At 41.0% G+C, this 25584-nt stretch overlaps 1 protein-coding gene across 3 annotated transcripts; it reads right to left on the bottom strand.

Moving 5' to 3' along the window:
• Positions 1–899: 899 nt before the first annotated feature.
• Positions 900–16616, bottom strand: LOC111842583 (sodium channel regulatory subunit beta-1). 3 transcript variants are annotated; one of them, XM_072716549.1, is made up of 7 exons: positions 16347–16616; positions 16094–16260; positions 12871–13108; positions 12529–12691; positions 10093–10203; positions 8950–9005; positions 900–8327 (listed from the first exon to the last, which is right to left on the bottom strand). In XM_072716549.1, exons 1-5 carry the CDS (start codon positions 16396–16398, stop codon positions 10185–10187), a joined length of 639 nt encoding a protein of 212 aa, XP_072572650.1. In that variant the 5' UTR covers positions 16399–16616; the 3' UTR covers positions 900–8327; positions 8950–9005; positions 10093–10184. The 3 variants fall into 3 exon arrangements, with proteins under 3 accessions (XP_072572650.1, XP_072572649.1, XP_023665087.1); XM_072716548.1 differs by having other exon boundaries at positions 8950–10203; XM_023809319.2 differs by lacking the exon at positions 10093–10203 and having other exon boundaries at positions 16347–16613.
• Positions 16617–25584: the final 8968 nt, after the last annotated feature.

The raw sequence follows: 25584 nt of genomic DNA, 5'->3' as shown, positions 1-25584 counted from the left end.
GCCAAGAAGATCAGTCCGACGAGGAACACACAGGGAGGGGCGAACAGGAGGATCCAGGCTTGGAGGTACAGGTAGGTCAGGTACGGGATCTGGACTAAGGAAGGAAGGTGAGAAGTTAAGGAACGAACACAAGGCTGACGGGCAAGGTAAGGGTAATCGGGCAGATGGAGGACAGGAGAGTTGCTCAGCAATACTTCGCGAGGGTTGTTTGGCTTTGCTCCCCTTTTAAGGGAGACTAATTGTCCGTAGATGTAGCGCACCTGTCCTGCCCCGCCTCCGTGGGCGTGACAGTGTCCAAATACTTTTTTGTCTTAATTTTGAACAGCATGCCTATTGTTATATAATTTATAATATCTTTGTGTGAAAAGTGCTTAAAGCATCTATTGTTAACAAATGCAGTTTTTTTGTTACATGTTATGATGATATTTTTAAGCATGGCTTATGGGTTCAAATGTTTTTTGGGGCCACTATGTACTGAAAGACACAAGATTATATTTTCAGACACTCAAAACATTTATATTTTGGATAACAGTTATTTCATGTTTTTTCTGTTTAGGGAAATTGCTCATTCATGATTTGTAATAGATATATATCAGACTTTTCAAAAAATCTTTGAAGGAAACTTATTTTTCTATCTTTATTAATTGTACCTAAAATATTTTCATTAATTTGAAATATCTGGTCTCCTGTACAGTATACAACTAAGTGGTGTACTACAGAAGGATTTTGTAATTCTTACATATTGAATAGTTTTGATCAATACTCTGTTCATATATCATTAAACTAGTGTTACGAGCCCCAGTCTAGGGTTGGGGCGTAACAGAGTGGAAGGGAAAGGGGAAGTGGAATAAGGGAAACACAGGGTGCGGTGCACAAGGGAACACACGTGGACAAAGGGGTATATTTTTATATTTGTCTGGTTTTTATTTACACGCGACAGACACAGAACAAATAAACCCGGTGCAGAAGGACTTGAGTGATTATGGCCAAAATAAAAAACAAAAACCCAGCTACCAAACACAACCCAAATCTAACTTAACTACGTGCAAAAGAAATCAAAGAACAAAGTACTACTCCTCACTCCCTATCCAAAACAACAGCATACACAGAACTCGTAAACAAAAATGGCAACCACTCCTTACGCACCTAATAAACACACAGAACATATGGTCCGTTCGATTATTTCACTCTGAGTCGGAACTCAGATGAAAACGTCACGAAACATCACGAAAAACGCAACTTCCCGTCGGAAACACGCCTCTTATGACGTTGATGTCGGACAGAATTTTCTTGTCCGAGTTTCCCCTGTGACGTAATTTCAAAATGGCGGCTTACACACTCAACAGTAATCCTATTTTATAAATCTTTAAAAATGTTTATTTTGTTAAATGTATTAATAGTTATAAATTTAATTGCACGTGTTCGATTTAGACAATACCATATCATGACCGTAAACAGTATCCTAGCATGCAATATCAGATTTTTACCAAACTTGTTAGTGTCTTTGGTTTGTCTGTAGTTTGCCTCTCGAAAAAAGAATATCGCTATGAATGTACTAAAATATTTTATAAAGCTTTTAATGTGGTTTGACTAGTTTGTGTTTCTTGTTTGTCTCTCGTAAAAAATAATTTCACTCCAAATCTGCTAAAATATAAAGCAACAACATACAGCAGTGTGTTCATGGAGGCAGCCATGTTTGTTCCGAGATGTGGTAGCTCGAACGGGAGATTGTCGGACGTGATGTTACTCAACTCGGAATTTCCGAGTTCCGAAAGAAAAATTAACGAACCAATACACAGGGCAAAAGCGTCAGAATCCGAGGGGCGTGCGAAGATGCAAAACAAAAAGCAAACAAATCAAGGCAAAGGTACACATAGGGGCAAACCAAATAATCATAAACCAATAAACCGAAACTGTCATACACAATAAAGCAAATCAAAAAAGTCAAACCAACAATAACCAGAAAAGCTCCAGAGGTTGGTAACCAGTGGTGTTTTCACTCCAGGCAGACGGAAGTGACCGGGTCTTGCTGCGAGATGTGGGCAGAGTCCGGACGGGGAGGCGGAGCAAGGGCCGAACAACGTGGATCTTGCTGTGGGTGGAGCTGGACATGCAGTGGCGCGTAACACCCGCCCCCCACAAGTGTGAACCTCACAGGTTTCACAATCAAATATAATTGCAATCATTATATAAACACTTCCCCACAACAAATTTACAAAAGTTACGTATGTGAGAGTGCTTCAGCCACAAGGTTACTGGGTCCCTTCTTGTAAGCTAAAGGCAAACAATTCATCCCGAGGTGCAGATTATCAAGTTCAGGCAAGTACCCACGCAAAAGCACAATATCCCCAGCAGAGTGGAACTGAATAGGAGCGGACGAAGAAGCAGTGACAGAACGAACAACGTAAGGATTTAACAAGCTCACGTGACCAATACGGGTTTTCCCTTTTCGGTTTGACATTTCTAATACATAATCGGTGAGACTGGCTTTGTTCTGTACTCTGCAGGGACCTGAAAACCGTGCTTGGAGAGGTGAGCCAGGCAAGGGCAAGAGGACCAACACATGATCTCTCTCCTGGAGAGTTTGATCCCTTGCTTTATCACAGCGAGCTTTCCTCACCTCCCGTGACAAACCTAACGAGTGCCTGGCAACGAGATGGCCTGCTACCTCTGTCTTCTCTACAGCCAAGTCAAAACATTCTTTCAGGGATGGGTCAGCTCCCTGAGTGCAGATTAACTCTCCCCGCGTGCACATACTGTTAGTGGCTAAAACTTGAGGGGAAACTTGTTTTTCGAGCACAGGTTCTATGCTAGGGCACGGGGGCAAAACGGAGACCACAGGATCACCCATGAAGGTATCAGCCAGATCAATATCCGCGAACGAGTGAAGACACAGGTGGGAAATACAGCAGGGTAGTCATGTGCTAAAGCATCAGAGAAGTACGCTGGTTCTGAGGCAACCTCAGGTAATGGAACCACCTTCCCTCCTGTGATATCATTTTCATGAAAGTTATTCCCAAAACAGGGAGATGAGTTCGAATAGCTACTTTAACAAAACCCGAGAAATCTTCTGTTCTTAAATAAACCTGGTGAAGAGGCACTCTCACAATTCCCAATTCAATACCTTGCACAAGAACATCACAACAAGAATAGGTCGAGTCGGTAAAAGGTAATACATTATCAAGCATGAAGGACTGAGCAGCCCCAGTGTCACGCAAAATGGTTACAGGGCACTTTACATCAGAGTCATTAAGCGAAACAAAACCAGTAAACACAAACGGTTGGAAGGCAGGATCGACGCTGTGGGTTGGCGGCGAGACATCTACAATACAATCGGCAACATGTACCTTTTTATCAGCCAAGTGAGCATTCTTGCACCGAAGCGCAGGGCAAACAGATATGAGGTGACCAACTTCATGACAATAGAAACATTCTCATTTCTACCGGCGGGGTTGTTGGAGCAGCCTTCTCAGGAGGCAGCACCGATCTAGGATAGGGCTTGCGGGGCAAAGGAGTAGGGGCAAATACAGTTCTATGGGTCAACACAAACTCATCAGCGAGGGTAGCAGTTTCCGCAAGAGACGTAACCTTCTGTTCGTTTAGATGTATAACCACACGGTCAGGTACACAGCTTTAAACTCCTCAAGCAAAAGCAGCTCCTTGAGCTGATCAAAATCAGTCACACCACTAGCGGTGCACCACTTATCAAAGAGGAGAGACTTCTTCCGAGCGAATTCCACGTGGGTTTCAGAGGCAGATTTACAAAGCTTCCGGAAGTTTTGCCAGTAAGCTTCAAGCACTAACTCGTATGCCCTCAAGACAGTAGCTTTTACAACATCATAATCAAGGCTCTGTTCCAAACCAAGAGCCGAACAAACCTCTTGAGCTTTCCCCACGATTTTGCACTACAGCAAAAGCGACCAATGGTGCATGGGGCAATTCAGAGTGGTCGCGATGTGCTCAAAGATGGGGAAATATGCATCTACTTCATTTTCTCTAAATATGGGCACAAGTCCAATATTACAACTCACATCAAATCCGACATTCTCTCTCTCAGGGAACCGGGTTGGAACTGTCGGAGACTGAGTGCAAGGATGCGGTGGAGCGAGCAGCTCCAAGGGGCAAGCATACCTTACAAGGCTGAGGAATAGGCTATGGCTGGCTCTCCCTCACCTTTTGCAGGGCAGCATCCCGATCTGCCCTGCATTTCCAAAGCCCTTATCTGCAAGAGTTGGGCCTGGCAATCCTTCCTCTCAATCTCCAACTTGAGTTCCCTAAGCCTAATTGTAAGGAGGATGTCCTCCTTAGGCGAGCCAGGATCCCTGGGATCCATGCGTGGCTCGGACACTGGGCTTTTGCCGTTGTAGGCGACCGGTTTGGGCAAGGTGCAACACCCGAGAGATCACCAGGCTCCAGCAGGATTCCCTGCGTGACCAAATCGTCCTGCAGGACCTGCTTAATCTCCCATTTTGAGGCACCGACAGGGATTACCACATTAAAGAAACCTGCGATGGCCACCAGGTCTTCCTGCAATTATGAAACTGCTCCTGTGTGGGGCACAGGGTAAATTCAAGCAGGTCGAACGTCGCCATGCTAATCCCAATTACACAGACTTTACCCACCACAGTTAATCCGCCAAAAAAAGACACAGGGACTGAGTGACACAGACAAAACAGAGGAACGATGCCACCAATATTTAACAGTTCTATCCTGGACAAGCCCCCAATTTCTGTTACAAGCCCCAGTCTAAGGTTGGGGCATAACAGAGTGGAAGGGAAAGGGGAAGTAGAATAAGGGAAACACACGGTGTGGTGCACAAGGGAGTAAGGGGTATATTTATATATTTTTCTGTTTTTTTTATTTACATGCGACAGACACAGAATGACTATAGCCAAAATAATAAACAAAAACCCAGCTACCGAACGCAACCCAAATCTAACTTAACTACGTGCAAGAGAAATCAAAGAACAAAAACAAGTACTGCTCCTCACTCCCTATCTAAAACAACAGCATACACAAAACTCGTAAACAAAAATGGCAACCACTGCGTACGTACCTAACAAACACACAGAACATACACAGGGCAAAGCATCAGAATCCAAGGGGTGCGCGAAGACGTAAACCAAAAACGGGGCGAGAGATTGAAACCAGAAAGCAAACAAATCAAGGCAAAGGTACAGATAAGGACAAAGCAAATAATCATAAACTAATAAACCGAAACCATAATACACAATAAAGCAAATCAAAAAAAGCAAACCAACAATAACTAATAAATGAGCAGAGCTCCTGAGGTTGGTAACCAGTGGCTTTTATCACTCCAGGCAGATGGAAGTGACAGGGTCTTGCTGCGAGACATGGGCGGAGTCCAGATGGGGAGGCGGAACAAAGGTCGAACAGAGTAAACCTGGCCGTGGGTGGAGCTGGACATGCAGTGGCACGTAACACAAGATTAAGACTGCATGTAAAAGTATATACAGTGGTACCTCAGTTCTCGAACTCATTAGAACTCGAATTTCTTAAAAGTCGAACTAATCAGTTTGAAAAAAATTTACCTAGAGCTCGATCTGAATCTCAGAAGTCAAACCGTGAACGCCGACCTAAGATAACATGTCCGCGTGGGGAAATGAATCTAGGGCTGCAACAACTAATCGATTTAATCGATTAAAATCGATTATTAAAATAGTTGCCAGCTAATTTAATAATCGATTAGTTGGGTCTACGTTATTATACACATAAGTACAGTGGCTACCTCCTAATTTGGGAGCAGTAAGCTAACTAAAGCCGCAGTGGCAGTATAAAGTACCGTTAAGCTGGATGCCAACCGCCATAAAAGAAAAAGGTGATGAGAACCAGTAGCGTGCCTTGAGTAGCTTACGTGATGAATTCTGGGAGAACTGAAAAAAACATTTAAAAAATGGTGGAGGCGGACACAACAGAGTCTTGTTTTAATTCTGCCAGAATTTGACGATAGGTCGGAGAGACACTGATGTATTATGTGACGTTGTGGAGTTTTTGGATTATTTTATGCAGTTATTCAGATTACTTAATGCAAATTCTTCATTCAGTAGTCTAGTGGAGGGTAAATGCACATTTACACAGCTTTTAAATTTACAAAACAGCGTTTACTGACCTTTTTTGAGATCACTGATGTTAAGGATATAAATAGTTACCCACCGTTTTTACTGCTGTACATACAGTTTACCCACCTTAAATTTCTTGTTACCACTACACCACTGCTTCATTTCTTCATGATAGAAATTTATAGTAATATCAAATGTTGTAGTAAGACCAGTTTTTGAAGGTCTCGATCTTGTCTTTGAATCAGCCGTATTTGTACTCGCTCTAGTCATGGACTCCGGATTTTATTTTTGAGACCACAACTCTGAGAATATTCTTATCATTGAGCCGTTTACTGTCGGATTAGATAACTAATAACTTCAAGTGCAACCAATGGCGTTACTGCCGGCCGTGTTACCCGCCCAGTCCCTTCACACACAAACGTGTTTAAATGAACGCAGGGGAAGTCGTGGTTGTTAACACAATCAGCTATTATGTGGCTACAAATGTGGCTACATATACCACAATGTATTTACCCTACCATTCTATTAGGGGGACGCCCCAAGTTAATTTTATTTAATTTTATTTTATATATAGCGCAAGATCACAACAGAAGTCATTTAAGGCTACCTTTCCTATAGAACAGGTTTATATCTTGTCCTTTTATTAAACAAACTAAATAGCCTTATTTATCTTATGTACAGTTCATCACTGTATTCTGCTGAAACAACTGGACACGTTTTAAAACTAAATTTGCCGCCTGCCGTTCATGGGTTTTTCGTTACCAATCGTCTTATTTCCGTCGCTCAGTCATTATAAGTCTATGGCATTTCACTAGAGTGCAAGCCGGCGCATTTTTAGCGTAAAATGCGGAAAAGGCTTTTTCTCCGCAATAAATGTTTACTTTGTTTGTCCGTAATAAATGCAGACACACTCGCTTGCGTGCTCTCTCCCCCTGTCACATATGTACGTGTATCAACATTAAATAACACTAGACAATTATTTAATAACATTCTTAGCAGTAGCAGCAGTAGTCTGTGTTTTTACATTAAAAACTGGAGTAGTGAATACATTATCTAAAGCACCATGCTGGTTGCACTTCATAAAACAAGATTTTGTGTATTTCATTACATTGATTCAGCTGCTACAATATTTTTTTTAATGCACTGTTAATGTAGCATACATTTGTTTTTTATGTGAGTTGCTGGAAACAACCTTTGTACAAAGACAGACTGGGTTATTAAAAATTGCTGGAAATCAAATTGATTCCCCCCCCCCCCCCGATTAATCGATTAATCGGAAAAGTAATCGACAGATTAATCAATTATCAAAATAATCATTAGTTGCAGCCCTAAATGAGTCACGCAGCACGTCTCTCAGCGGAAACAAAGGGTAAAGCTTCAGTTTCAGCCTCGGCATTCACTGTGACAGCACCGAGCATGTTTAGACTAACTGAATACATATATTTAGACAGTAAAAGTACATTTAGACAATGATAGACAGTAACAGTAATTATTATTATATAATAAAATATATTTTAAAATAAAGATTTCTTATTAATTATTTTAACATTAATAATAAACCATTAATACGTTTAATTATAATAATATTGTTATGCCGGGACAGAACGGCGACAAAGGCGCAGACGTCAGGGTATTGGGGAATACAGGGTTTAATTACAAGTAAGGCAGGCAAAACGCAGACGGATAATACGATGACTGGACTGTGGAAACAAACTGAAACGCGGACGAAATGCAGAGGGCTAATGAAAACAACCTGAAACAGCTGATCACATGGGGATTCCACACGGAGTTAACGAGGGGCCGTGGCACACGGAAGGAGCGGATGATCGGGGCAGGACACATTGTTTGGATACATTTATTTTCTTACTTTAGAAATTACTGTTTTGATAAATGTGCTTAGATGTGTTTAGTACAGTATATGCTCTTCTTGTTTTATCCGGTTCATTTTGTGTTTAAATGCTAAAAAAAACATATTTAGGTGTAATTTTTTGGGGCAAGGAACCAATTAATTGGTTTTCCATTATTTCTTATGGGGAAAATTCGATCACAACTCGAATTTTTTAGGATTCGATCCGGAGTTCTGAACGGATTAAATTCGAGTTCTGAGGTACCACTGTACATTCTAATTAATTTCTATGTAGATGCATTATATTAAACTAACTGCACACTGGTTTATTCTTTGTTTCCACGGTAACTGTGATTCCAGGATATTCTTTCAGAAGAGCTGAATATTGATCATGTCACAACCTGAAGAGAGCACAGAGGTCAAGAGTTTAATGTGGTTGATATCGTTGTTAGGGTACTTCAGATCCACTTGATGTGGTTTTCATACACAAAACAAGATAAGGAGAACATGCAAACTGCATGCACACACAGAGCAGAGGCAGGATTCCAGCACCCAATCCTGGAGGTGTGAGTCTACAGGGCTACACTCTGAGCCACCACAATAAAATAAAACCACTGTTTCATAAATGAAAAAACTGCAGTATAAAACTGTAAAACTCCCATGGAGTGTATAGTAAGATTTTATCCACTAAATGGAATTCAACATCAAGCTCACATCATAGTCTTGAGCCTTGAAGAGCCATTAGACATTTACTGGACTGACATGATTCTTCAAAATGGATAGAATCTCTGTCACAAAGTTTTAAGCTTTGTAAGTTTGATATGAAAGACTTAGCCTTTGAATTTAGCATACAGAAAACATAAGACATATTTATCAAACTTCAAAAGCTGTCAATAATACTGATTATAAAAACTTACTGAATCTTAAAAATCTGGAAAAAAGTAAAAAAAAAATCTCTACAGAATATTGTGATATCAATATCATAAGTAACAAATAAATGCTTTTGCACAATACTCTGCTTACCAGCAAGAAGCTACTCCAAATTAATCCCATCACAATTGTCCTTGAGGTCTGCTTGTCTGTGTGGAAAATAATTACATTTTAACATTATCTTTCTGTTCCTTTTATGAGTTTACTTTAATTATGATTATATACTATATAACATCCATTCATCCGTTGTCCAAAGGATAAAGCATATGGTTGTGGGGAGTCGTGACAGCAGAGTGCACCGCGTAGACCAGGGGTGGAGGGCCAGTGTGGGTGCAGGTTTTTGAGATAGCCTCTCATTCAGTCAACAATAAAAATGTGGTTCTCAACTCCAGTCCTGGGGACCCTCTGTTATTGGCTGATTGAGAGGCCATCCCAAAAACCTGCACTCACACCGGCCCTCCATGGAACAGGTTCCCCATCCCTGGTGTAGAGGAAAATCGCCTACAGGGTATAGATTCACCACATGGGATACTCACGTACACAAGTCTATCACAGGGGACACACCCATACACAAGTCCCTCAATAGGGTAAATGCACACATACATCTGTCCATCACAGGGGGGACACACATTTATTATCTTGTAGCTTGATTCAATGGTAAGAAATTAATCGTTTTTGTGGTATTTCATAAACAGTCATATCATTTAGTCAAAAGAAGTTCGTGACAGCCATAATTTTTCTTCTTTGGATGCTCACAATCACCACTTGTCCCTTCCATGAAAATAATCTGCAGTATACTCTGTGTACTGTGCAGACTGTCCTGCCAAAACTGCAGATAACTTTAGCATTCGTGCATTTATAGATGTCCTGACTGAGGACCGGATTGACTGTTTGTCTGTTATGAATACTCAGCTATTTCTGATGTGACCATAAGGCCTGTCTCCAGTTTAGTGCATTGGGGCCAGTGTCTCTTATATTACAGCTGAACTAGGTCCATTTTTCAGCGAAGAACTCTCCACCTTGGTTTCTACAATGCAAATCTAATTACAGTAAAACTGGTCTAAGTTGCTGGCTTGTACTGTAACTCGTGCACAAGTCAACGCTCAAGCAAAAGTCCCGATCTTTCCTAATGATGTTTCCTTTAAAATTCCTTGTGTAAATTGCCGCTTGTAAGTTGTCAAATTCCCTTAGTCGTCACCTAAATCCCGAACAACACAAATGAATGGTTTTTCCTACCTGTAAGTCGACACCCCAATCGCTGCATTCCCGCCGCCTGCTTCACACCGCCTGCTTGTCACCATGGCAATGTAGAAAAGGGGAATCCCCACCTATCGCACTAGTCGCTCCCTGGATGCCGAGGCCGTGATGAGTAGAGGTATGGTGTTATATTTACTAGTCATCAAAATGGCGAGATAGACATAAGTCGGCGAAGTGACGACTTTATAATTCGGCAAAACGGCGAGTTATATTTACTAGTCGACAAAACGGCGAGTTATATTTACTAGTCGACAAAACGGTGAGATAGACATAAGTCGCCAAAGTGTCGACTTAGGTGTATCTCGTCAATTCTCTAAGTCGTCACTTTTAAGCTGGTCCCGCGAGTGTCGACTTAGACCGGTTTTACTGTATGTATAAGTCTCAGCTACTTGAGGTATTAAAGAGGAGATTCATTTTGATGGAAAACTGCTCAAAGAAAATGTCAGATATTTCTCATCCCTTACCAGTTCTCTAAAAAGGGGATATATGCTATAATAGACTAGACTTTCTAAACTGTTGGTCAGAAACTTGCATCAAAAAGCATACCCTTTATTAACAACAGGAATGATTTTTTTCTGGAAAGGCCCAGTTATTGAAAGACTGATTTTACCTGAAAAGCTGGGGGCTTGCCATCATCTATAATCTTAGTATATAGACTCTCAATGTTTGACTAATGCTTCTTTCAGACTTAACTATTAATTTATATAAAATCATAATATTATGTGATTTTACACAATCAAGTATCTCATAGAGACAACATAACGCAGTAATGTTTTTGAACATCAGGGAAAAACTAGAGAATTCAGAGAAATCGGCGCCAGCACAAGGAAAACCTGAAAACTCACGACACTCATGACAATAATATATCTCATATCTTATAAAATACAAAAGTGACTTAAGTAGCATAGCTCTGTAGTACTAGGCCAAAATTACACTTTCAAATCACTCTGACAGTACTGGGACATTTATATTCCAACTTATAGAAGTAGGCAGAATACCTCTGGCTCCTTCCCAGATCACTATAATATACTGTATGACTGAGTCATTTTAGTCCCATTTTTTAAATGGGTTTTTATTGTAAGACTTATTTCAACTTTGTTTTTTTTCTTTTTGGTTTCTACTAAGTTCAGATTTATTAGTTTTTGACCAGTTTCACTTCAGGTCATATTTTTACTGAGCTTCGTATTGTAGCTTTAATTTAGCTTCACTGTGATCCTTAGGTCGCTGGTTCGAATCCGGCTTGAAGGAGGGTTAACCTTTAAGGGGCAGCATGTGGCTCAGTGGGCTAAGCCGTGCGCATGTAATCACAAGGTTGCCAGTTCAAGCCCAGCCTCAGCACGTCTGCGGGTCCTTGAGCAAGACCCTCAACCCCCAGCTCCCTGGGTGCCGCTACAGGTGGCTGCCCTTCGCAGACAGCTTGCTCTACAAAGAGCAAGTTGAGGGAGGTGTAAAAAGAATTTCCCCACGGGGATTAATAAAAGTGTCTATTATTATTATTTTAAAAGCTCCTAGCAGATTTCACATGGGGGGTGGTTGGTGTTGGAGATCGATTGCTTGGTTTGGATTACATCATATTTTGCTCTGGGTGACTATTGAGTACCCCTGTCATACAGCAAACCCATAAAAATATATATTTTTCAAACTCAATTCACAATTGTGTTGTTGCAGTGTTCATCTATTCAAGGAGGAGACTTAACTCTAGCAGCGGCGGGCAGTATACCCCAGTATGGGGTTACTGATAGATACTCTTTACAGATAGGTGTATATTAACTCTTATGGATGCCGATGATGAAACTTGATGAGCTTACCGACCTTACAACGTTTTTTTATTCTGTGGAAAACTAAAGATCAATCTGTCAGCCAGATTTAAAATTTAACTTATTAATTATACATGTGGCAGGGTGGTATTTGTAATCTCTTCTAAATCTCTTGTCCTACATTAAGAAAAATGCCTGATCGTCCAATGCAATCATCTCCACTGTTTTTGTAGTAACGACTTTAACTCTGGTTGTGCAAACTTTGAATATTGATGAAGTTTAAATATCGGCCAAGACTGACACATGGGTCTGATACTGATTTTTTAACTGATATGTTGTGCATCTCTAAGCTTTTGCCATTTGCAGTGGTATCTCCTATCTCTCATCTAATCTCTTGACCTGAAACATGTTTGAATCTATGGAGGGCATGTAATTTTGTCTATTTGAGATGCTTATCGTAGGCTATGTTTACCACCAATTATTTTGAGGAGGGACATCTGGTAGCCTATAAGCAGGCTTTTAAACTCAGAAATAGAAATTAAAAACATTTTTAGTATTTGTTAACAGTAATAACCTTGGTATGGTAAAAAAACATGGTAGCGGAGGTACCACACAGCAGGGGAAAGAGTATGACAGAAATTTAGACTGATGGGCTTACTGCTTTTTCAAGGCCTTCAAAGCCTGCCGAGCCTCATAAGCTTCTCTTTCAGCAGAAACCTTTCTGTAGCAGTAGATTAGGACTACAATCAGCCAAAGCTGCAGGCCGACAATCAGCACATACATCATGATCTCTCCGATCACTGCAGTCTTCTCCCTCTTAGCTATAGGCAGAAAAAAAGACTTTGAATAAAGTTAATTACATTCTAACAAGAGTTAAAATTGCAATGCATGTATCGTCTTTTGCTAACAGTGCTACAGCAAAAAGATAGAAATGCAAGTAAATGAAAGATTGATAGAAAAAAAGAGTAAAAATTTAGATAGACAGAAAGGGAAGTCTTACCTTTTGGCAATACAGTAAATTCTATGTATTTGGTAATTCTGAAAGATTCGTCACCCACTGGGAGGTGGAGAATGCGGTCAAAGGTGCAGCGATAAGTACCAGTGTCATTGAAGGTGACATTGTGGAGGTATAGACTGGCAACCAGAGTATCACTTGTCTTCACAGGGGCAAACCATTCAAGGCGATACTTAAAGTGGTCACTGGTGATGGTGGCGGTGGGAAAATCATAATGCAATATCTGAAAACAGAAGAACATCAAACCCCGTGCACAAGTTAATAAAACAAAGCATCTGGAACAATGGTTTAGTTCAATAATGGATAAATAAAACATTGACATCGATATTGTTTTCCTCTTTTATTCCTAAACTGCTACACATCAGAAATAACACTAACGTGAATTTTTAAAATATACAGCAGACAGATAGTGATCATGTTTATGAACACTTTCCTTTTTGAATTATTTTTAATTTCATAGTTTTATTATGACTACTGATCAAGGTTTTATATGTTGATAAAAGGGATTATATTGGGTCATATTGGGTGGGCGTCATAGGAAATTGACTTAGAAATCATGACCCTAACAATTTTTACAATAAACCGGCGTCCTTATCAAGATAAATATATGAATTATTCATTCACACAGAAACTCACATTCATATAAATCTTTGAAAGTGCTCTTTAAACTGTTCTCTGGGTTTGACAGGCAAACGGCTGCAGATCACACGGACTATACAGGCCTCATCTATTAAAATATTTGTTTTAAAACAAATTTTACACTTGGAAAAGAAAATATTTTTCCTTGAATATCAGTTCATCCAATCTTCAGTTTCAAATTATATATATACAGTGGGACCTCGGTTCTCAAACTCACTAGAACTCGAATTTCTTGAAAGTCGAACAAACCAGTTTGACCTAGAACTCGATCTGAATATCAGAAGTCGAACCGTGAACGCTGACCTAATATAAATTGTACGCGCCAGGAAATGAGTCATACTACAATGCAATTCTTACTTGAATGCCTTCTTCACAGACTGGAATATTAACCAAATAAAGCAGCGCAACATTACAGTAACTAACAATAAATAAACCACTAACTTACGTGTTCTATTACAGCATTTATGTCATTTATTTAAACTTTATTTTACCAGGAAAATTAACTGAAAACCAGTTCTCACTGCTTTACGTGATATTTGGGAGAAATAGCAGATTATGCATCGGAACTGCATGGGATACAAACGTCTTGCCTGTAACTAAACTCTTCAGCCAATAATAATAAAAATCAATCCTTTTTTGTCCCTCATGGGGAAATTCTTTTTACGCCTCCCTCAACTTGCTCTTTGTGGAGCATGCTGTCCATGAAGGGCAGCCACCTGTAGTGGCGCCCAGGGAGCTGGGGGTTAAGGGCCTTGCTGAAAGACCCACAGACATGCTGAGGCTGGGTTTGAACTGGCGACCTTGTGATTACAAGCACACAGGCTTAGCCCACTGAGCCACACGCTGCCCCCAATAAGGGCAAAGGTGTGTCATCACGGAGGTGGTTCCAGTTTGTGCAGCCAGGTGAGAGGTCGCAATGCATCTAACCGGAATGCATTGCGTCAGGATCAGAATGCATTGCTTTAAGCCAGCGCTGTAAGCAAGTCGAACGCACCCAATGACCGGACTGGGGAAACAAACTGAAACGCGGACTTCATACAGAGGACTAATGACAACAACCTGAAACAGCTGATCACATGGTGATCCCACACGAGGTTAACGAGGGGGCGTGGCACATGGAAGGAGCGGACGATCGGGGCAGGACAGGGGTAATGTTGGGATAAGATCATAGCTGTCAAGTCTCCCGTTTTGGCCGGGAAACTACCGTATTTTACCCCTCTTTCCCGCCGTCCTCCCATATTATTATTTTCCCGTAAATCGCCCGTATTATAATATCATTAAAAAAAATTCCTCTGCCACTCCAAACTGAACTGCCAGTAGCCTCGAGAAAACTGCCACCTGCATTAACCAGGTCATAAATGCGGAGGTTAAAATGGCAATGCTGTGTGCCAAAAACAACGTTACTTTCACCTTCTGTGACGACTTCAGCAAGGATACAAAGTCTGCAACAAATCTGTATAATAAGTCATTAGTGAATGCCAGAGTACCACATTAGTGAACATGAGAAATGACAAGTGGTTATTTTAGATTTATTGTACACCTGTCTTAAAATGTAAGGGATACTGGAGCTTGGTTGGGGTGGTGGGATGGCTCGCGGTGGGTGCCGGAAAATTTCCCTTATTTTCAAATCCAAAACTTGACAGGTATGGATAAGATCTTTATCGTTTGGAAGCCATTAAGAAAAAAATGCTCTTCTTGTTTTATCCTGTTCATTTTGTGTTTAAATGCTAAAAAAAAAGAACATATTTAGGTGTAATTTTGGGGGGCCGGGAACCAATTAATTGGTTTTCCATTATTTCTTATGGGGAAAATTCGATCACAACTCGAACTTTTTAGGATTCGATCCGGAGTTCTGAACGGATTAAATTCGAGTTCTGAAGTACCACTGTAAATAGTTTTATGTAAATGATGCTCATTGCAAAGCATACAATAGACACAATGGGACTAGTGCTTCCCATTAACAGATTTTTACCTTTCAAGCCGAAGCAGGGAATGAGACATTTGTATAAACTGAAAGACTGGTGTGATTGTATCAAGGTCTTAAACCAAAATCCTAACAAGAAACATCTTTCAAGAAACATATTTCTTAATAAGAAAATAAATTGTGCATGACAGTTTTTATAAATCTTTACAGCAACTTGGAAAAAATGTCTTAACATAAAGATCATCATATAATTCTTCAAGCCAATACCAATCAAGGAATTATTTATAATATGAACAGAACTAAATATGTATTTTGGTAAGATATTTTAATTATGCAATATTTTCAAAGAAAAAATGTTATAGGTTAGCATCTTTACATCATAGTCATGCTAGCAGAAAGGATTTCTATGTCCTATGATTATTTCTTAAGAATGTTTAAACCATTTATTGTTATATTATCGATACAGTACACAGCATAAGCACATATTTATTGGTATTTTGTACATTGTTTACATATTACATGTTTTATCTTTTTTTGTTTGCATAGTTCAGGGAGTTGGTAATCACAGCAATAAAGAACTGAACTAAATTGAACTGAACTAAAACTGAATTGAACAAATACATCTAGTAGTAGACATATACTCACATGGCCATATTCTTCCTCTCCCAGAGGCCTGAAATACCAGTCCACAGTGGTCGTGGCTTCAACCTCTTCCCTTCGCTTACAAGATATACATCCCAGAAGAAAGGTTTGTCCAACTGGCGCCTCTGTCATGGAGTCCACCTCAGCACAGCCTCCCTGGCATTCTGGTACTAAGGCACATAAAGAGAATAAAGTTCTTAGTCTAAATATGCATATGAGAAAGAATAGGAATTAACATAATTAAAATGAAACTTACCGTAAAAGATATGCAGCAAGAAGCAGAGAAAGGGTAACATTTTGGAAATCATTTTGGAAATCAAGTTAATGTTTCCATTCAGTCGGTATGAAAAATCATAACGAATGTCTAAATGTACTTATTTTATGTACAGGACACTGACTACATCAATTTACCGTCTTTGTCAACTATACAGAACGGAGGAAAAACAATTCAAAAGTGAACTAACATGGGACAACTAAAGTCGTGTACACCCCTCATATGAGGCTGTATTTCAAAAGTTAAATTTAGCCCGTGTGAACGGTGGATGTAATACCTTTTTAGAAGGCAGGCCAAGATAAAAACTGAGAGGTCGAATGTTGCAACAACATGATACTAGCTGCAGAACACGATATGCTTATGAGAAACCACTTAATTTTATGCAGTGCATTTTAAGACGCGCGCGCACACACACAGGTTTGTAATTACAGTGGTACCTCGGTTCTCGAACTTAATCCATTCCGGACTCCGGATCGAATCCTAAAAAGTTCGAGTTCTGATCGAATTTTTCCCATAAGAAATAATGGAAAACCAATTAATTGGTTCCCGGCCCCCCAAAATTACACCTAAATATGTTCTTTTTTTTTTTTAGCATTTAAACACAAAATGAACAGGATAAAACAAGAGCATTTTTTTCTTAATGGTTCCAAACCGATAAAGATCTTATCCATACCTGTCAAGTTTTGGATTTGAAAATAAGGGAAATTTTCCGGCACCCACCGCGAGCCATCCCACCACCCCAACCAAGCTCCAGTATCCCTTACATTTTAAGACAGGTGTACAAGAAATCTAAAATAACCACTTGTCGTTCGCATTTTATTTTCATTACACATTTTCTTTTTATTTCTCATGTTCACTCATGTGGTACTCTGGCATTCACTAATGACTTATTATACAGATTTGTTGCAGACTTTGTATCCTTGTTGAAGTCGTCACAGAAGGTGAAAGTAACGTTGTTTTTGGCACACAGCATTGCCATTTTAACCTCCGCATTTATGACCTGGTTAATGTCAGTTCTCGCAAGGCTACTGGCAGTGCAGTTTGGAGAGGCAGAGGAATTTTTTTTAAATGATAATTATAATACGGAATTTTTTTTTTAGCATTTAAACACAAAATGAACAGGATAAAACAAGAAGAACATTTTTTTCTTAATGGCTTCCAAAACGATAAAGATCTTATCCCAACATTACCCCTGTCCTGCCCCGATCGTCCGCTCCTTCCGTGTGCCACGCCCCCTCTTTAACCTCGTGTGGGATCCCCATGTGATCAGCTGTTTCTGGTTGTTGTCATTAGTCCTCTGTATTAAGTCCGCGTTTCAGTTTGTTTCCCCAGTCCGGTCATTGGGTGCGTTCAACTTGCTTACAGCGCTGGCTTAAAGCAATGCATTCTGATCCTGACGCAATGCATTCCGGTTAGATGCATTGCGACCTCTCACCCAGCTGCACAAGCTGGAACCGCCTCCGTGACGACACACCTTTGCCCTTATTGGCTGAAGAGTTTAGTTACACGCGTGTCGTTTGTATCCCAGGCAGTTCCGATGCATAATCTGCTGTTTCTCCCGAATATCACATAAAGCAGTGAGAACTGGTTTTCAGTTAATTTTCCTGGTAAAATAAAGTTTAAATAAATTACATAAATGCTGTAATAGTATACATAAGTTAGTGGTTTATTTATTGTTAGTTACTGTAATGTTGCGCTGCTTTATTTGGTTAATCGTCCAGTCTGTGAAGAAGGCATTCAAGTAAGAATTGCATTGTAGTATGACTCATTTCCTGGCGCGTACAATTTATATTAGGTCAGCGTTCACGGTTCGACTTCTGATATTCAGATCGAGTTCTAGGTCAAACTGGTTTGTTCGACTTTCAAGAAATTCGAGTTCTAGTAAGTTCGAGAACCGAGGTACCACTGTATCTTTGTGGGGACATTCATTTCAATAGGGAAAACTCTAATCACAGCATGACAACGTTAACCCCTACCCAGCCATAACCTTTACCAAAAGTAACCAAACAAAATACGAGACTTTTGGCATTTTTACTTTTTTGATTGCATTCACAGGTCTTTGTGGGGACCCGAGAAATGGTCCACACAATGTCAAAAAACAGGATTTTATTACATCGTGGGGGACATTTGGTCCTCAGAAAGTAATATGAACCTAAACCACACACACACAGGTATGCTCTTAAGCGTAAATACATTAGGCTACATCCTAAATGTATCCGTCAGGTCATTGTACAGGGATCGTTTGCATAAAATTATGAAATACAGAAAACAACGTACCAAGTAAGGATTGTGGCGTCACCTTTCTGGTTTTGAGGAGGTTTTATTGAACATGTGGCCCAATAGTTAAAAAATGTTGGGTGAATGTTAGAATTTAATTGAGCACGTAGGAGATTTAACCCTAGAAATTACAAGTAAATGCTAAATAAACTAAACTTTATTAACGTCTGTGTTATTGTCCTGAAATGCAATATACACTCACCTAAAGGATTATTAGGAACACCATACTAATACGGTGCTTGACCCCCTTTTGCCTTCAGAACTGCCTTAATTCTACGTGGCATTGATTCAACAAGGTGCTGAAAGCATTCTTTAGAAATGTTGGCCCATATTGATAGGATAGCATCTTGCAGTTGATGGAGATTTGTGGGATGCGCATGCAGGGCACGAAGCTCCCGTTCCACCACATCCCAAAGATGCTCTATTGGGTTGAGATCTGGTGACTCTGGGGGCCATTTTAGTACAGTGAACTCATTGTCATGTTCAAGAAACCAATTTGAAATGATTCGAGCTTTGTGACATGGTGCATTATCCTGCTGGAAGTAGCCATCAGAGGATGGGTACATGGTGGTCATAAAAGGATGGACATGGTCAGAAACAATGCTCAGGTAGGCCATGGCATTTAAACGATGCCCAATTGACACTAAGGGGCCTAAAGTGTGCCAAGAAAACATCCCCCACACCATTACATCACCACCACCAGCCTGCACAGTGGTAACAAGGCATGATGGATCCATGTTCTCATTCTGTTTACGCCAAATTCTGACTCTACCATTTGAATGTCTCAACAGAAATCGAGACTCATCAGACCAGCCAACATTTTTCCAGTCTTCAACTGTCCAATTTTGGTGAGCTCGTGCAAATTGTAGCCTCTTTTTCCTATTTGTAGTGGAGATGAGTGGTACCCGGTGGGGTCTTCTGCTGTTGTAGCCCATCTGCCTCAAGGTTGTGCATGTTATGGCTTCACAAATGCTTTGCTGCATATCTCGGTTGTAACGAGTGGTTATTTCAGTCAAAGTTGCTCTTCTATCAGCTTGAATCAGTCGGCCCATTCTCCTCTGACCTCTAGCATCAACAAGGCATTTTCGCCCACAGGACTGCCGCATACTGGATGTTTTTCCCTTTGCACACCATTCTTTGTAAACCCTAGAAATGGTTGTGCGTGAAAATCCCAGTAATTGAGCAGCCCGTCTGGCACCAACAACCATGCCATGCTCAAAATTGCTTAAATCACCTTTCTTTCCCATTCTGACATTCAGTTTGGAGTTCAGGAGATTGTCTTGACCAGGACCACACCCCTAAATGCATTGAAGCAACTGCCATGTAATTGGTTGATTAGATAATTGCATTAATGAGAAATTGAACAGGTGTTCCTAATAATCCTTTAGGTGAGTGTATGTTGTATAGTGTTTAATGTTGCGTTGTGTATAGTGTGTACGTGCACTCCACGTGTTGTTGAACAGTCGTGTCGGCCAGCACGGTGGGTAGAGTGTGTCGGGAGTGTGGGTGTGGTTTTAGTTATTAAGGGTTCAAAGCACGTAGTGCTATGGAACCTTATTGTTTTTGTTAAGATTTTTTTCTTTTATTATTTTTCTTCCCTAAAACTGAATGTACAGCCTAAACCGTAAGACCTACTGTATAGGCTTACCAAATTTGGCACGAAGATGTCAATTCCTACCCACTACTCAGGCCCCCTGACCCGTCCCAGTCAGTCAGATGCGTTTCGGTCGATATCTCCTGACCCATTGGTCCTACAGTCGTAATTTTTTCCCCCAGATACAGACAGGCTTGCCCTACCAACTTGCCATTTGGACTATGAAATTCCGCCCACTTAGATTTTTTGCTAATTTTCATAAGTCCTAGCTTGTCCTACCAAATCAGACAAATGAGGTGTCAAAAGAATCAGAACACTGCGCTGATCAATAAATATATATAAAAAATCAGACATTTCTCTATCCTATGGCCAGTAGCCATGCCCAAATTTGGCCCGTTTTGGTCTGACTGCTATAACTTGGCTGTGCTTTGGCCTACCTTGACCAAATTTGAAATCCTACGTCCTTACACCATTCTGGGGACACGGTCCAAGGCGGGCCGCATTTTATCAATAGGGGGCCCTACAACTAAAAACTGCCAATATCTCCTGACTGCCTTGGCTATGTACTAGGACCCAGCCTGAGGTCAGACACGTACAATGGTCCTAGTCCTAAAAGAGTGTCCGCCATCAGCCAATCAATATCAAGCATCCATTTGACAAGCTTAAAAATGACCAATCAAAACCAAATTTCAATGGTACATTTGTCCTCTGACCTTCAGCCCACCCTGTAAAGGACACCTCATTCGGCCAGATTTGCATTGCTGCCTATTTCTTCAGAACTGTCAAGCCTACAGTTGAAATTTATTGCCAGTCCAATTCACTATTTTGTAACAAATCCAACAACATATGGTTCTCCATCTTTGCGTTTTTGCATGATTTATATTTGTCTGAAAACAGGTTTTTTCGTTAACCTCCTAGGATTTTCACCCAACCTACATAAATCTGGTGTCATTCAAATCAGGAGACAGTCCTTTTAAAGATTTATGGAAAAAAACAAACTTTCGGTAAGGTATGGCCACCAGCCACACCCTGACTGTACTGGTGCCACGCCCATTTCAATCAGACAGCTATATCTCAGGCATGCTTCAGCCAATCATTACCAAATTTCTCTCACTAATGTAGGTCAGAACCACAGACAGACCCTCCAAATTTCGTGTCGATCGGTCAAACAGGAGCGCTAAGGCCACTGTTTATATATGTCTAAGACCCACCTAGGCTAATTTAGCTAAAATGAGTTACCAGATCAGGTAGGAAGGTGTCTACCTATCTCACCCGTCTTACCCAAAGCAGCGTGTGGCCAGTGGGCTAAGCCTGTTTGAACCCAGCTTCAGTGGGTACTTGAGCTAGGCGTCCCAACAGGTGGCTGCCCTTCGTGTACAGTGTACTCTCCGTAAAGCAAGTTGAGGGAGACGTAAAGGCATTTTCCCCACGAGGATCAATGAAGCTTATATTATTATTAAACCAGACATTCAGACAGGCTCAGGCACTCCACCGGAGGGTTCTACATTCTGTCTGACATCTACTGACCTGTTACGCCTACACTAAAAGCATCTCCATCCTAATTTCTACCTACTACTCAGACCATCTCAACCAAACAAGTCCTGCTCTGTTCTACATCTACTATCACGTTAGAATTACACTCAGTCTCCATCCTGTTATGGGACTATAGTTCTGTCTGACTTTCTACTACCCTGGCTGCTGGTGACAGTCCTCCAGTTCTCCGCCGTTATTCCTCTATTACTTGTCCTACTTGTCCTACCTGTCCAATCATCCTAAGCTTTGGACCCTTCTGTCACTGCCTGCAGTTACTGTACTAGTTGTATTTGTTTCTTTTAAGGACTACAATAAAAGAGCGCCTCCACTTAATTAAAGTTGCCTCATGTTGTTTCTGCCCCCCCGATGCCTAGGTCTGCCAAGCCCTATGTAGAATTTTCACTTACTTTCATTGCTTGCCATTTGAAAGAACGCTGTGAAAGGTTTTTGGTTTGCCTTTTTCTGTATTGCATACCGATTTGGTCCGTGTGGCCAAAACTGCATCCTGCACGATTTAGGCAGCTCAGTTTTCAAGTAGTTTATGACCCAAAACACGTAACGACGGTGTCACTACAGGATCTAAGACAACCGTTGTAAGATTGTACTATATTACTTGGCAATATTACGGGTTACATTACCGCTTTGCACACAATCCCAGCTTGTGTGACCGCCAGCAATTCAAACCGATGATAGTAATGGTAATTAGGAAAGCACCTAGTCCTAATCCCCGTTGAGGCTAAAGTACAATTCACCTAACAAAGACTGATCAGCCAGGCTGCCACAAGGTAGGATAATCAAGGAATCACGCAAGTCGTTTATCATCATAGTCTCGCTCCTGACCTTTCATATTGTGGCTCCTGTCTGGCTGTGGTCAAACATGGTTTGTTGTCCTAAACCCTGTAAAAAAGCTGGTATCATACACACTTTTGGAGAAGAAAGTTGAGAATGCTGTGCATAACAACATCTACTGCACCAGAAAACATCACCTGGAAATAAACTCCTTCCTCCTAAAGAGAGCGCCTCTGGTCTAGTTCATGGCTTAAGGCTGAAACAACGGAGTACCGTGTATGCAAGTCTCGCATTCGCCAGCGTTGAACGCCAAATACAAAATTAACGTAAAACTAACTAAAAGTAGCCTAGCTAAAACAGAAAAATGCAGCCAAATACAAAAACGTATGTCTAGTTCCTATGAGGGGCTTTTCCAGTGTCGCTACAAACAGTTAATCAGCCATTTTATGATCATTTATTCAAATACACGAGATAGACCTTAACTTTCTATAACTGGTAAGGTTGTAGGTTTAGCAGATGGTCTAAAGTCCTTCATTATTGAATAATGTAATACTTTAATAGTTTAACACGGTTGACTCTGATTGAAAGCTCATGCTCGACTCAGATCCAAGGTTGACATACAAACAAAATGAAAATATGTATAATTTGTTTTCTCTAAAAAAAATCGAAAGTAAAAACAAAAAATACATTTTCAAATATTCACTTTTTACTTTTTTCGAGTAGTCCAAATGGCAAGTTGTGCTCAAATCAAAAATGGAAAAAAAACTGATAACAAGCACCCACAGTCAATTTATTGGCGAAAACCATTTTAGTTAAATCATGATCACATTTTATTAATTCGTTCCCACAATGTATTGATTCAGGGTCCAAATATCCCCCCGCCATCTGTGTCCCTGCTTATCATATTACATGAATGCAAATAGGAAGTTCTTCGGTATGTACATTATAATGTACATCAAAACGTCTCAATACCAGAACAGACTTAAAGGGAATAGGACTTATATATTTTTCTTATGGCAAGGTCCTCAACACACCCATGTGGAGAGGTATTCTGGCTGTCAAAGCTTTGCTCTGCAGCAGGTGAGCCTATACCTATTCAGTGCTGAACGAACTCGGGCTGTAGATCACAAGGAACTCAACTGAAGTGGTTAAGCAGCAATCAGGTGCTGAGTACAACCGAACCAGGTAAAAGAGAAACCCACAGAACTAAGCCAGGTCAGGCGATCAACAAACAGGATCCAAGGCAAAGCAAAATCTGAGACCCAGCTAGAACCAAATCGCAGAAGCAAATAAAACCGGACAACAGAGATCAAAACAGATTCAAAATCCCAGACTGACCAAGAGAACAGCCCATCAAGCAGGGTAAAATAAACCTCAAGACAGAGAAATTCATTGATTGTACATGTGGGTCGTTATACATCAGGATTATCTGGAGGTGGGTGTAACCTTGAGGAATAACCCTGCCTATGGCAGGTAATTGCAGGGTTGCCAACTCTCATGCTCGCACAAGAAATCTTATGACATCTATATTATTCCATTATAAACCTAAAATTAACTACAACAAAGCATTGGGGTAGTTTGCAAACCGTACAGACTATTTACAAAGTAACGAAACTGTTACAAACATGTACAGTAAATGTGTATGCAGACTTGTCTCAAATTGAAAATCTCTCTGTAATTGGTTTTCGGATCACATGTGAAACAAATGAAGTGTTACACAATGATTTATAATAATTCTCCAGGGTGAATTAAAAAAGAAAACAGAAAACCCTTAATGCTGTTATTGGGAAAACCAAAAGTTATTTCTTTTTGAAAAGGAGAAATCAAGCAGTGTATCAATCCAGATCCCAATGCTGGAGTGGTTAATTTGGGGGGATTCCTCATGGACTGCCCAGGAAACACAAACTATTTATGCTTATGTTACAGCTCACTCAGTGGTTCTCATGTGTGTCATATGCTTGATCTGGTCAACCCACCCCCACTGGCCTGGGGTGTGACATTCCTGTACTGAAATTCAGCCCCACTCCAGGCCTGCCAAAGCACGTCCCAGGAAAACAGGGCACACACAACTTTAATCTGTAAAAATGCTTTTTTTATGAAAGATTTCATGGAAATAATTATCCAATTTTACAGTTATCCAACTGTGTAGTTGATGAGCTGTTAGCTAAGGCCCTGAATTAGAGATGGAAGGAAAACTATGAAACATGAACCTTAAAACATGCCACTCAGTAAAATAATATATAATTAATATAATGCATATAAATGAATATAATCAAGATATAACCATGGAATAGCTGATAGACAAGTAACATGTAGAATAGAACAGAATAGAATAGAATAGAATATCCTTTATTGTCATTACACAACATACAATGAAATTAAAATAGTGCTACTCCCAGTCAGTGCAAACTCAACATCCATAGTGACAACACACAATAAATTTAAAATGTCTTAAAATTAAATCAAATATAGCAGCTTAATGCGGGCATGTGGGTACAAAAGATATAAATCTATTAATAGCAGCTTGAGGTCTGGAAGGTGGAAGGGAGCAGGAGGGAACCACACAGGGGCCAAGGGAACGGGACGAGGGAGAGATGGAGGGGACATGGAGGGAGCAGGAGGGAACACCGGCTGAGGCAGGCAGGAGGGGCAAGCCGGAGCAGGCAGAAGGGAAGCCGGAGCCAGCGAAGGCGCCGTCCGACGACCCGCCGAAGTAGGGGGGCCCGGAGGCGGCCGACACGGAGCCGGAGGAGAGGCCGAGGACTAGGCGAGTCGACCACCGGAGTCGGGGAGCCAGGGCCTGGACCTCGGGCGTGGGCGGAGCCAGGGCCTGGACCTCGGGCGTGGGCGGAGCCAGGGCCTGGACCTCGGGAGGCGTAGCAGCCACAGGCGCAGGACCTGGAGCCACGGCAGTCAGGAGTTCAGGCGGTGCAGCTGCGGGCATAGCCTGAGTGGGGACGTCGGGCACCAGAGCAAGAGCTGTGGGTGTGGGGACCTCGGGCGCCAGAGCAGGAGCAGCTGCAGGCG

Source organism: Paramormyrops kingsleyae, chromosome 9 (assembly GCF_048594095.1).
Source record: "Paramormyrops kingsleyae isolate MSU_618 chromosome 9, PKINGS_0.4, whole genome shotgun sequence".
NCBI classification, from domain to species: domain Eukaryota; kingdom Metazoa; phylum Chordata; class Actinopteri; order Osteoglossiformes; family Mormyridae; genus Paramormyrops; species Paramormyrops kingsleyae.
The sequence above is the reverse complement of the archived record's forward strand: the minus strand, read 5'-3'. Positions and strand labels throughout refer to the sequence as shown.